This window comes from Fistularia commersonii, chromosome 15, assembly GCF_037954325.1.
Source record: "Fistularia commersonii isolate RoL2024-O1a breed Wild chromosome 15, RoL_Fcom_v1.0, whole genome shotgun sequence".
Taxonomy (NCBI): Eukaryota; Metazoa; Chordata; class Actinopteri; order Syngnathiformes; family Fistulariidae; genus Fistularia; species Fistularia commersonii.
Genome location: NC_141298.1, coordinates 12627598 through 12639323, shown reverse-complemented (window position 1 = coordinate 12639323; position 11726 = coordinate 12627598). Strand labels below are relative to the sequence as shown.

Below are 11726 nucleotides of genomic sequence, written 5' to 3'. Positions count from 1 at the left end.
GACCAAACACTTCAGCGAAACCGGGGAAATCGGAGCCACCTTCTTGAAGAGATGTTTTCAGAGCCATTATCGACTTTATTTCGGTTTATTGAATAGCTCAGGTTGACGTCATGAAGGAACAATCCTCTTTAATGTAAAACAGCCAGGAGCATCTGTGACACATGTAAAAATACATCCGAATATATAAAATGACACAACGTCATAATTGACATTTACAGCTGAGCATGTCCAAAAATAAGTCACTCGTCCAACCCGGGATGGAGGTGGAGAGGAGACTTTAACCTGCTCACATGAGCAGATGTTCTCCAGAACCAGACTACTCATGATTTCACCGGGAGCTTCAGTGACCTCCTGCAGTAACCGCAGCAATTCCGATTGCGGTAAATGTCATCCCATAATGTGACTGAATATAATCCTGATGTCCTGGTGTCCATCCACAGGGATGCTGAGGAACCCTCTGCTTGGCAGATGCCAGATGTCCCGTCTCCATGGCGCCCATGCTGACAGGAGCATCTCTGTGGCGACTACGCCGGGCCCTAGATGGTGAGCTGTGCGCCGCTGGTGTCATGGCCACCGGGGAAACTCTCCCTGGCCTCCTGCATTCTTCTCCTGGCCCTCTGGAAGGCCTCTGACAAGAGACATCCACACACAGCTTAGCCCCACCACACAAACACACACTGGCCCCTGGATGAAGGTCTTACCCAGGACGCTGCAGACGGCCCCCTGCTGACTGAAGCCTCCCAGCTGGTCGAACACCGTCTGCCTCCTTCTCTTCATCATGGTGGCATCAACGAAGGCCCTAGACACAAGGACCAAGGATCCGCTGGGTCACATCTCCTGCCCCCACACACACACACACAAACACACACACTCACTTGGCCTGCTGGATGCAGTTCAGGTTGAAGGTGACACTTCCTGTGGTCTCGGTGCAAAACCCAAAGCGGCTCAGCCGGGAGCCCTGCATAGAAGGATGGAGAAGAACCCCCAGGTTACAGTCACTCCTCTGAGGTCACACCTGGGACTTCTGCTTCTGACACCAGGTGGTCTGGATCTATGGACGTGGTCTTTGGAGATGCTTTTATTTTGAAACCCCTGGGTGAACAAACAGTGCAGGAAGACATGGCTCCACTCCCACAGGGTTTCTAGATCCTCAAATGGACCAAACCATGGAGCACCACCAGCAGGTGGTCTACCTGTGAAAAGGTGGGTTCCTGGGATAACCGTTGGGGTCTCTGGATAATATTATAAAGAGCACAGTCTGGACCTGAACTAGAAGCTTCTAGAGCCTTCAGATAACTTATGCTAGACTTTGGATGTTCATCCACAACACTGAAGTGAATCACAGCCTGGAGTGTCAGAACTCTGGAGACATCTGCTCAGAATCTGTTTTCCAGGCCAGTCAGATGCTGCAGGACCTAGACCTGTGTCTGGACTCAAAAACACAGCCAAAGTTACCTGGAGAATGAAGGATCTTTCTACCGAGGGAGAAGGTGTTTGGACCATTTACAGATTCCATGTGAAGTCACCAACATCTCAGATGGGAACAAACACATCTGACCTCACGGGTAAAAGTGTGTGTGTGTGTGTGTGTGTGTGTGTGTGTGTGTGTGTGTGTCCCTGCCTTAAAGGTTCCTGGTATTCTGACGTAGCTGTGGTCTTCAAGTTCTGGAGACCCTCCGATGAAGAAGCGCCTGAGGGCGGAGAGGGTCCCGGTCTGCAGGGGTCTCCAGGTTTGACAAGTGACTGTGTGTCTACCTGGACACACACACACACACACAGTATCTGTTGACATGTGCAGTATCCTGATCACTGATCTATTGTTCTACTGTCTTTCCTAAGTGAGGAGAGCACCAGCATTGGCTGTGGAGCAGCAGGTGCAGTAGGTCCAGCAGGCCTACCAGGGCTAGCCGGAAGCAGCAGATACCCGTAGCCTTCGGTCCGGTAGCGCTGCCACCAATCCAGGGACAGAACCTTGAAGTACAACACCGGCCACTGGGGAACAGCTTCTGAGAAGAGACGTGACGGAGACCCTTCAGAGGAGCAGGTGGGTAGAGGAGAACCTGAGAACCACAGCCACTCACCCTCCCCCTGACTGTCACTCATGTAGAAGGCCTCAAAAGAGAAGGGGAAGCCAAAGAAGGCCACGTTCTCCTGGAGATGAAGAGGGAAGGCAGTTTAGCGGAACGCGCACACACACACACACACACACACACACACACACACACACACTCACACACACCTTCTCCAGGGTCTTGGTGCGGCAGGTGTGTGTGACCCCTGAGTGGGACTGGAAGGGTAGACTGGACCAGCCTGGAACCAACATACACACATACTTGCATTTATTTGTGTGTGTGTGTGTGTGTGTGTGTGTGTGTCAGCTTGTACTCACTGTTTGGAAGCTCCAAGAAGAAGTGGACGTGCAGGTGGTCGTACTCGAAGCCTCTGGCTGACACTGCGAGAGGTTGTTACACAGTTAGTGCACTTTCTGTTTCTTCTGGTCCCCAGCTCAGGACCTGGGAGAAGTTGGCCTGAGATGTTTCCTCACCTATCTCTCCATTGACCAGGTAACGCAGGATCCCAGCAGGAGGCTGCAGACAGACAGCTGAGTATTATAGGATGTCTGAGCTCACATTCACCCTCTCATTCACAACCATTCACAGTTTCCACTGGACCACCCAAGGAACCAGGCTGAAGAACATGGAGAGAACTGGGTCAGAGGAATCATGGAGACTCCACAGTGGGAGGACCCAGGAACCTTCTCGCTGTGAGGAGACGGTTCTGGTCCTGGAGCACTGAGACACCTGGTTCTTCAGACTGTACCTCCCCCATGGTCTGAAGAAGGTGTTGGTTCCTGCCCCTTGAAGCAGACATGTTCTCTCAGCTCTGGTCAGATGGAAGCTGGTGGTAATTGCAGATCCACCTACCATCTCAAAGTCCTGTCCCACCAGGCTGTTCAGGTTCTCCCGGTGTCTCAGGTGCAGCTGCAGACAGAGCGGTCATGATGATGGAGCTCCTTCCCTCGCCTGTCCTGTCTCCCTAAGGAGGTCCACTCACGTCTCTGTACATGTTCTGCTCCTGCTCCTTCTCCTCCGCCGTCATGGCGACAGACACGTCCTCCACGGTCAGATGCCAAACTTCCCTCTTTTCTGCCTCGTTCACGATCCTGGACCGCAGCAGACAGGGTGAGGGACCTGAGCAGGCTCCTCCCTCTAGGACCTTCACCCGCGTGGAACTCACCTGTAAGGTTCTCCTCCTCTGCTGAAGTCCGGCTTCACAGTGACCGTTCCGTTCCCGTCCGTTTTTACGGTGAACAACAAGCATTCGTTCTCCCTCCGGCCCAAACTGGGGGAGAAGAACCGGAGGTCAGCTCCAGCTGAGGAGACGCCTGGGCGGAGCAGGAACCCTTACCTCCTGGATGGGCCCAGGTCCGCCATGATGTGCATGGTCTGCACAGCGTTGGTCACCACGTGGCTGCTCCTCACAAACTCCTCGCTGGGCTCCCAGTTGATGATCTTGGTCTTGCTGATGCTGGAGTCCCTGTGGACCGTCCCAGAAGGTCCTGTAACCTGAGCGTCCAGACAGCTAATCACGTACCTTCTGGCTTGGACCATGAAATCCTAACTCACATGGTGCGTCGGTCCTGCCGCCGCTGTCTGACGCCGGCCATCTTCTCGGCCAGGAAGGTGGGGCTGGTTTTGGTCGTGTTCAACAGCTCTGCATGGGGCTGCAGGTCAGGACCAGAAACAGACAGAGTCACGGAGCTCATCTTCAGGATGGAGAAGAACCGACCAGACCTGGACCAAACACCGCCAGCTCACAGCTAGAGTCCAGGTGAGTCATGGATCTACCGCAGATGGTTTCAGTACTTTATTGAGAGCAAGCCTGGTCAGATCCATCAGAAGCTAAGAAACGGACCTTCGGACAGGCATCTTCTTCTGACATCAGTGTGGCAAGACCCACGCTGTACGTTGGACGTACCGGCTGCAGCTGGAGACAGCTGGTGTAGCGGTCATGGTCGGTGTAGGTGAAGATGCGGAGGTTCCTCCTGCTCCTGGTCTTGCTGAGGGCCGTGACCTCGGCATGGTACTGCCGGTCCAGAGGGGTGTGACACGCCGCCTCGTTCTGGAATAGCTCCATCTCATACTGGAACCACAGCAGAACCTTCAGAACCTTCCTACGCTCGGGCTTTCAGTCTGCCCCGACAATGGTCTGCTGAGTCACCTGACTGAAGAGCTTTTCCTGCCAGCCCACCACCACCTCCTCCTGGTTCTCATCTCCACCTATGAGAGACATCAGAGTGCTTTATGTTAGATTATGGGATGTACAGCAGTCTTCAACCACCATTAACCATCTCCCAGTGGGATGACAATGAGGTCAGAAGGTCCAGAGCTGGTCGTCTGGTGTCACCTTGATGCATTACTCATGGAAACATCACGGTTAAGAACACGGAGACGGTGTCAGTTGAACACGGATGTGGAGGCCAGAGACCTGAGAAGAACCATCATCACGCCAGTTTGGACTAAGGAGAAGAAGAGGCTACCTGTCACCCCAGGAGGATGGAGGGTCTCAAGCTCGATGTCTTCTCTGTCCTGGGATAGGACCTGGTGCTGGAGGTGCTGGGACAGGGCCGCCGTGGAGGACACCTTCTCGACCCGGACCCTTCCAACGACAAGCAAGGGCAGTGAGACCTCTTATACTGACACTCATTGTTCTTTTTGCACTCATCTCCACATGTAATCACTGCCATTCAAACTGCACTCGGCCTTGCACCTGCACACCAAGCTGCAGTCAAGTAATATCTATAAAAATGTTTAATGTCATTTCTCATCAATTCACACCAAAATGCACTGCGGACAGCAAAGTAGGAATTTAATGTACAGGGAAATACGTTTAAACACTGTGCATGTGACAATAAACTCTTCGAATCTAAGCTAGGCTAGGCTAGGCTAACCCGACCGCTCACACTCACCTTATCCTCAGGTTTTTAATCGCATCCCGGGTCCGGTACACCGCTTCCCCGGTGTCCGCGGTGACCAAGTCAGACATGACGCCGGGTCTCCGCGGGCGGGGGTCCGATGCTAACAGACGCTAGCCGCCGCCATTTTGCCGTTGGCTACCTACGAGTTAGCAAAGTTAGCAAACCGCAAAGGAAACCGCGCGGACACGGGGGCGGTTAACTCCCGGTCCGAAGCCCGCCGAACCGATAACGGAACCCGCAGAACCAAGAGCGAGACCCACGGAGAGGGAAAACACGCTTCTCGTTGCCATAGAGACCCGGTCTTCTTCTGCTTTCGGGCTGCCGTCGCGGAGCCGCCCAGCGGCCCCGTCAGGCGCTCCGCCGGAACTACAGGGCGACGCGTACGCGGCGGTGCGTTCAGGTACCAGACCCGTATTCTCACCCACGACGACCGGAAAAGTCGCGGCCCCGCGTTAACCTTTATTCTCAGAAAAACCGGTAAACTCCCGTTAATAAAGAACCGGTGTGTTTTCAGCACAAAAAAATCCATCTGGTCGATGACGTAGCCGTGTTGTTGTTGCTGTTCCTCCGGTTCGACTTCCGGACCGGCAGGGGGCGCCGACGCCCCGGCAGTTGAGAGACGCCCAACCCGCCGCGGTTCCCGGGGAGAGCGGGAGCAGGACGGCCGCCAGACATGGCGTCGTTCGTCACGGAGGTCCTGGCGAGCTCCGGGAAGCTAGAGAAGGAGGACCTCTCCAGCAAGATCAGCAAGATATCCCGGAAGGTGGACGATACTAAGGTAGGCGGCGGGGGAGCACACGGTTCCGGTGCGGTCACGGTGCTTCACGGTGACGTGGACGCCCACTGTTATCAAAAAGTTGTGGATCTTCATCCCAAGTGTGGATATTCTTCAGGTGAAACTTGAAGAAAAAGTTTGGAGGCGTGACGTGTGTGTGTGTGTGTGTGTGTGTGTGTGTGTGTGTGTGTGTGTGTGTGTGTGTGTGTGTGTGTGTGTGTGTGTGTGTGTGTGTGTCAAACAGGAAGAGGTGTGTGACATGTTAAACAAGCGCTACGGTGACTTCCTCCCGAGTCTCCAGGGGTCCGAGGAGCTCCTGGTGCAGGTGGACCAGGTCTCCAAGGAAATGCAGGCCCTGAAGACCTGCATTGAGGCGGAGGTGTGTGTGGAGAACCCGTCCTGCCGGATGGACCTCTGGCTGGAGCTGTGTTTAACCCTGGTCGTCCTTGCAGGTGCAGCAGAACATCCACGTGGCCGTGGCCGAACACGCCGAGCTGAAGATGCAGCTGGAGAAGAACGCACAGATCATCAGGATACTGGAACATCTGAAGAAGGTACATAAGACACGTGAGCGGAACGTTCAGATCGTACGTATCGGATCGTATCAGATCTCATCTTCCATGTTCGGATGTTCAAGATGAAGGAATTGCATCTTATCATGTGGGAAGAAGACATCTGGACCTAACCTGATAGACCCTCAGGCACCCTGAGAACCTCATTGTCTTGTGTCTGATGTTCTCGAGATGGAGGTGTGGTCCTCAGGAACTTGTTTATTGTCCATGTTTATCGTTCAAGCACTGCATGGGTGAACCGTCTCCTCACCCAAGGAAGGTTCCAGGTTCTCCATCTCTGCTCCACAGCCACTGGTCCACTGAACACTCTGAGGTGTCCATAGGTGTGAGTGGTTGGGTGATTGACAGCTGACTCACCCAGATGAAACCCCGCCCCTTTCCCCAGAGTCAGCTGTGATTGGCTTGCGGAGCCGTTTGCTATTTCGTTTGCTTTCGTAGCCGTTAGCTTTTCGTTTGCTGAGTGTTTATCTGAGAAGGTTTGTGGTTGAACCTCAGCCGGTCCTCGCCCTGAGGTTGCTCCTACAACAGGAGGAGGATGTGCTCCTCAGGGAACATCTCCTCAGGTGATCTTTGTTATTTTTTGTGTCTCAGTTCCACAACGCCATGGAGACCTTCAGCAAGGCTTTACTGGAGAAGAGATATGTGGATGCAGCAAATCAGCTGGAGCAGGTAAGACCAGAGGTCTAACCTGACCTCCAGACCACAGGGGTCTTCATGAAAGAGGTGGGACTGGGCTGGAGTTGAAGGTTCCTCTGCTCCTCTGCAGGCCAGGAGCAGCCTAGAGGCCCTGAAGTCCTGGAAGGTGTCCCAGCTGCAGTTGCTGGGAGCCCTGAGCTCCGAGCTGACGGTGCAGAGGGAGAACCTCATCTACCACCTGGGAGACGAGTGGAAGCGCCTGGTCATCTGGAGGTTACCCTCTTCCAAGGGTGAGTCCATTTAACAGCTCCTCGTGGTCTTCAGACAGGCAGCGTAATGATCTAGAAACCCCTTTACTCCATGAAAGTGGAGAACGTTTGGCTGGGATTGGTGTCCAGGAGCTAAAACATCTCCATATGTGGGCAGAGTTCCAGGGTCCTGGAAGTCTGGAGAATGAATGACCACTTGTCCAGTCAGAAATATTGTCCCGGGAAGTTCTTGCTTCCCAGCCTGGAGTGAAGGCTCACAGGTCAAAGGTCCTGGACCTGCATGTCTGTGGTCCCGCCACCAGGGGACAACCTGAGGGTTCCCTTCTGGTTCAGGACATCTTCAGAGAACATGGTCACATGATCTCAGGAAGCTTGTAGTTGAAGCGCTCAACAGATGGAGGGGGTCAGGGGACGTCTTCTGCTGTGACACCGAAGGTCCGCGAGTAATGACCATGTCTTCGTGTATTTTCTCGTTGACCCCTCGTCCTCAGAGCCTGCAGGTCTGAAGTCCCTCCAGAAGGTGGAGCTGCAGCTGAGCCAGGCCTGCAGCAAAGACGCCGAGGCTCCGCCCCACGCCCTGCTGCGCCGCGTCCTGCAGGCCCTGGCCATCCAGGGAGACCTTCAGCATAAGATCAAGCTTTTCAGTGAGACCAGGACACTTTCTCCTCCAATGCTTCCAACCTTCTGACGTCCCAACATCAGACATCCTCTTATCCCCTGACATCCTGGCTTCCTTACGTCCTGACATTCTGACGCCCTGCAATCCTCCATCCTGACTTTCTGACACCCTGATGTTCCTCTATCCTGACGTTCCTCCATCCTTACGTTACGTAAACCAAAAATCAGAGCCCCACTGTGTTCCAGGGTCTCGTTCTTTGTGGGTTCTTCTTCTCTGTGGTGTTCCTCAAACATGGCGTCTGCCATGTGGAGGAGTGGCTGTGCGAGAGGAGTAACAGTGGTTCCCTGTGATCCAGGTCAGGTTCTGCTGAAGAACATGCTGAAGCCCCTGGTGATCCACCCCTCGCTGTCGGTGCGGGTGAGCGAGCAGCCGGGGGAGGGAACCCTCCTGTCCCTGCAGTGTGTGGAGGACAACCTGGAGGAGCGCTCCTCCCCCTCTCAGGTCTACAGCAAGGTCCTCCTGGTGCTGAAGACCCTGCACTCACACCTTTTGGGTACCGACATCCTCCTCTCCGTCCCCGGTTTCACCTCCGCACCGCGGAGAACCTCCTCATAAGGTCTCCTCTCATCTCAGACGTCTCCATCGGCAAGAAGAAGCTCTCCTCCATCCTGGGGGACCTGATCTGGGAGGAGATCTCCCAGTGTATCATCCATGAGTGTCTCCTTCACTCCATCCCCTCCAGCAGCAGCCAGCTGGACCAGTACACCTCGGTGGGTCCTCCTCCTCCTCCTCCTCCTTCGGCACCTTCTCTCCTCCTGGAGACCTCCTCCTGAAGACCTCCTCTCGCCCCCACAGGTCATCAGGGAGACGGAGGAGTTCGAGAAGAGTCTGAAGGAGATGGAGATCCTGCGAGGAGACTCCACGGCCCTGCTGAGATACGCACGGGACGTCAACTGTCACTTTGCCTCCAAAAAGTGCAGGGACGTCATCGTGGAGGCACGCAGACTCATGACCTCAGAGATGCACAACACTGTCAAGGTATGTGTGTGGGTGTGTGTGTGTGTGTGTGTGTGTGTTTAGAACTAGAACCTGGTAGATGCAGTGAGTCCTCTGGAGGTTCAAGTCCCTGTGAGAGGAACGTGTCTCATGGTGCTGTGACCTCCTCTGAGGTTGGAGGCCCGGGAGAAGATCAGGATGTCCTCCGGTGTTCAGAGTTCCTGAGGTTTCCAGATGCTGACATGTTCCTCCTCCTCCTCCTCCTCGGTCAGATCGCGCCCGACTCCAAGCTCCGCCTCCCCAAGCTCCCGTCTCCTGGTCCTGAGGTCCAGTCCAGTCCGGAGGTCCACCTGGAGGTGTCTATGGAGATGCGTCAGCAGCTGTCTGCGTGGAGCCTGTGCCTGCCGCCCTGCAGGATCAGCGAGTCAGTGCAGCAGCTCATGGACCTGGCTCTCCACACGCTCTCCGAGGCCGTGGGCAGCTCCACGCAGTGGTGGGTCCTGAGGACCAAGAAGGTCCGTCTGTGACAGTAGATGCAGGTCTGGTGACAGGTGGAGGGCAGAGCCTAGGCTGGAGGTCCCCTGCAGTCCAGGTTCTCCATCCAGATGCTCCTCATCATAGGAGGAGGACCAGTCCTCGTTAGAGGGGAAGCAGGGGATCTTCTCACGATTCTGATGTATGAGGTCACTTGGGTCTCCACCGGTCAGAAGGTGGAGGCCACCAGGTCTCACCAGCCAATGACGTGTGTGTGTGTGTGTGTGTTCCTCTCAGTGCGCTGCAGCTCTTCTTCACCGTCAGAAACATCTTCCAGCTGTTCTACGACGTCGTTCCAACATACCACAAGTGAGGGCCCTGCTGGCCAGCAGCTTCTCCACGTCTTCCACTCAGCAGGTCATGTGATCTGTGTCTATTCTGCCTCTGCTGCCGATCCAGGGAGAACCTCCTGAAGTTCCCTCACCTGGCCGCCATCCAGCACAACAACTGCATGTTCCTGGCCCACCATCTCCTCACCCTGGGCCACCACTTCAGGCCGCACCTTCCTCAGCCCCTCAGCGAGGGCGTGGCCACCCTGGTAGACATGGTTCCTGGGTTCAGGAAGCTGGGTAACGTCTGCACAACATCTCTGAGAAGACCTTCTCTTCTGTGTTGTTGAAAGTATCTGCTGCTGGTCATGCTCACCGGCCACTTTGTTCGGTATGCCTGCTCATCTGGACCTCCTCCCTTCGCAACTACCTTAACTGTTAATGAGTGGGGTTCCAGATGTTCCTCCAGCTTCTGCTGTCCTCAGGCTCCTGGTTTGAGCTAGGGTGCAGGACCGACCTGGGGTCCTGCAGGCCATCTTCTTCACAGTTCTGAGATGGTCCTCTACAGAGCCGACAGATCCCACCTGTTGGTTATTTGAGTAATTGCTGACACCAGCAGGTCTGAGAAGGTCCTGTATGCTGATCCCAGATCAGTAGTTCCTGACTCTTCTGACCTGCAGCCTAGTTCAGAGTCGTGGGTCTGAGATGACCTCCAGCAGGTCCTCTTGACTCCGACCCCAAAACCCACCGTTTCTGGCCAATTAGATCTTTGCGTGAGGACCAGGTGGCCGGTGGCGTGATGGCTGGAGGTGTTTGGAGATCTGATGGATCTGATGGAATGACGTGCAGCTTGTCTCTGGTGGGCCTGCAGGAGCTCAGTGTTTTCTGGCTCAGCTGAACGTCCAGAGAGCTGAACTCCTGGAGAGGTTGTCCACCGCCCACAACTTCTGCAACCTGGACGACGAAGACAACTACATCGCTGCCAGCAAGGCGGTGAGACAGGTATGGAGAAGCTCCTCTCTGAGTCCTCCTCCCGTCCCGAGGCCAGGGTCTCCTCACAGGCGTCTCCATCTGCAGGTCATCCATCAGCTGAAGCAGCTGGGGACGGTGTGGCAGGACGTTCTCCCCATCAGCGTCTACTGCAAAGCCATGGGGAACCTTCTGAACACGGCCATCGCCGAGGTCACGGCCAAGATCATGATGCTGGAGGTGAGACTCTTGGCGGGTCCTCAACCCATCCAGCTTTGTGTAGATTCAGAACCTTTGGGTTGGAGATCGATCTGGACGTTCAGAGGAGATACATGACCTCAGCGTCTACAGGGGTTCTTCAGGACTCATCAGCAGAAGAGCTCATAGAAGACAGAATGTACCAGAACCATCTCAGACCTGGTCTGTCCCCGGCTTGTTTGTAGGACATCTCCTCGGAGGACGGCGAGCACCTTCACACCCTGTGCCAGACCATCATCGAAGAAGGTCCGCTGGTCTTCATCCCTGTCGCTGAGGAAAGCAGGAACAGGAAGTACCAGGAGGAGGTGCCGCTCTATGTGAAGAAGTGGAGCTCCTTCAAGGAGTTGGTCATCGTTCTGCGGGCCAACCTGCAGGAGATCGTCGACAGGTGAGGAGAACCAAGACCTTCGTGCTGGAGTGGTTCTGTCGAGGCCTGGCTTTTTTTTGAGGCTTCATTGGAGACATGTTAGGAACAGCAGGACCTGATTGAAGGAACTTCACAATCTCTGTCCTGAAGAGTTCCTAAAGGTTCTGATTCCTGGTGGTTCTCCTCCTCCTCAGGTGGGCGGACAGCAAAGGTCCTCTGGCGGCAGAGTTTTCCAGCTCAGAAGTGAAGAGCCTGATCCGAGCCTTGTTCCAGAACACAGAGAGGAGAGCCGTGGCTCTGACCAAGATCAAGTAGAACCTCCTCAGAGGAGGAGACCTCCCTGTCTTTGGTCCTCGTACTGTTCTTCCTCCATTAAAGTCATGATTCATCCTGATTGGTTGTCGGTCCACATTCCTCTGACCCAGAAGCTCTGGGTCTAAGCTGATTGTGATCAGAACCTGCTCCTCAGCGCGCCCAGATTAAG

The 11726-nt window shown here is 54.8% G+C and overlaps 2 protein-coding genes and 1 long non-coding RNA gene across 8 annotated transcripts; 2 read left to right on the top strand and 1 right to left on the bottom strand.

Annotated features, from left to right (window-relative positions):
• Positions 1-54: 54 nt before the first annotated feature.
• Positions 55-5281, bottom strand: mks1 (MKS transition zone complex subunit 1). Of its 5 annotated transcripts, none has more exons than XR_015107225.1 (18): positions 4970-5278; positions 4541-4659; positions 4222-4280; positions 3979-4143; positions 3627-3724; positions 3409-3537; positions 3238-3342; positions 3055-3163; positions 2925-2981; positions 2546-2588; positions 2390-2452; positions 2240-2310; positions 2082-2151; positions 1899-2006; positions 1622-1751; positions 876-958; positions 702-799; positions 55-628 (listed from the first exon to the last, which is right to left on the bottom strand). XR_015107225.1 is itself a non-coding variant. In XM_086161002.1 (18 exons), exons 1-18 carry the CDS (start codon positions 5044-5046, stop codon positions 537-539), a joined length of 1680 nt encoding a protein of 559 aa, XP_086017128.1. In that variant the 5' UTR covers positions 5047-5281; the 3' UTR covers positions 55-536. The 5 variants fall into 5 exon arrangements, 4 of the variants coding, with proteins under 4 accessions (XP_086017128.1, XP_086017129.1, XP_086017130.1 ...); XM_086161002.1 differs by having other exon boundaries at positions 1622-1755; positions 4970-5281; XM_086161003.1 differs by having other exon boundaries at positions 1622-1755; positions 1899-2003.
• LOC147226571 (uncharacterized) lies at positions 1463-4013 on the top strand. Of its 2 annotated transcripts, XR_015107228.1 has the most exons (4): positions 1463-1565; positions 1840-2044; positions 2506-2564; positions 2661-4013. It is a non-coding gene; the product is annotated as an uncharacterized LOC147226571 (long non-coding RNA). The 2 variants fall into 2 exon arrangements; XR_015107227.1 differs by having other exon boundaries at positions 2506-4013.
• A 4-nt stretch (positions 5282-5285) lies between the features above and the next one.
• zw10 (zw10 kinetochore protein) lies at positions 5286-11636 on the top strand. The gene is made up of 16 exons (XM_086161001.1): positions 5286-5756; positions 5998-6132; positions 6206-6307; positions 6917-6994; positions 7092-7251; positions 7722-7874; positions 8205-8402; positions 8483-8619; positions 8705-8887; positions 9118-9338; positions 9617-9688; positions 9779-9948; positions 10520-10650; positions 10726-10857; positions 11061-11263; positions 11437-11636. Exons 1-16 carry the CDS (start codon positions 5652-5654, stop codon positions 11555-11557), a joined length of 2301 nt encoding a protein of 766 aa, XP_086017127.1. The 5' UTR covers positions 5286-5651; the 3' UTR covers positions 11558-11636.
• The last annotated feature ends 90 nt before the right edge of the window (positions 11637-11726 follow it).

Excerpts from the sequence above, each read along its gene's own strand:
- mks1 (XM_086161002.1), bottom strand. The coding sequence starts at position 5,046 with ATGTCTGACTTGGTCACCGCGGACACCGGGGAAGCGGTGTACCGGACC. Across the intron at positions 4,144-4,221 it reads AGGAAAAGCTCTTCAGTCAG|TATGAGATGGAGCTATTCCA; the intron begins GTGACTCAGCAG and ends CTGTGGTTCCAG. Across the intron at positions 2,152-2,239 it reads GCACCAAGACCCTGGAGAAG|GAGAACGTGGCCTTCTTTGG; the intron begins GTGTGTGTGAGT and ends CTTCATCTCCAG.
- zw10 (XM_086161001.1), top strand. The coding sequence starts at position 5,652 with ATGGCGTCGTTCGTCACGGAGGTCCTGGCGAGCTCCGGGAAGCTAGAG. Across the intron at positions 8,620-8,704 it reads AGCTGGACCAGTACACCTCG|GTCATCAGGGAGACGGAGGA; the intron begins GTGGGTCCTCCT and ends TCGCCCCCACAG. Across the intron at positions 9,949-10,519 it reads TCCTGGGTTCAGGAAGCTGG|GAGCTCAGTGTTTTCTGGCT; the intron begins GTAACGTCTGCA and ends GTGGGCCTGCAG.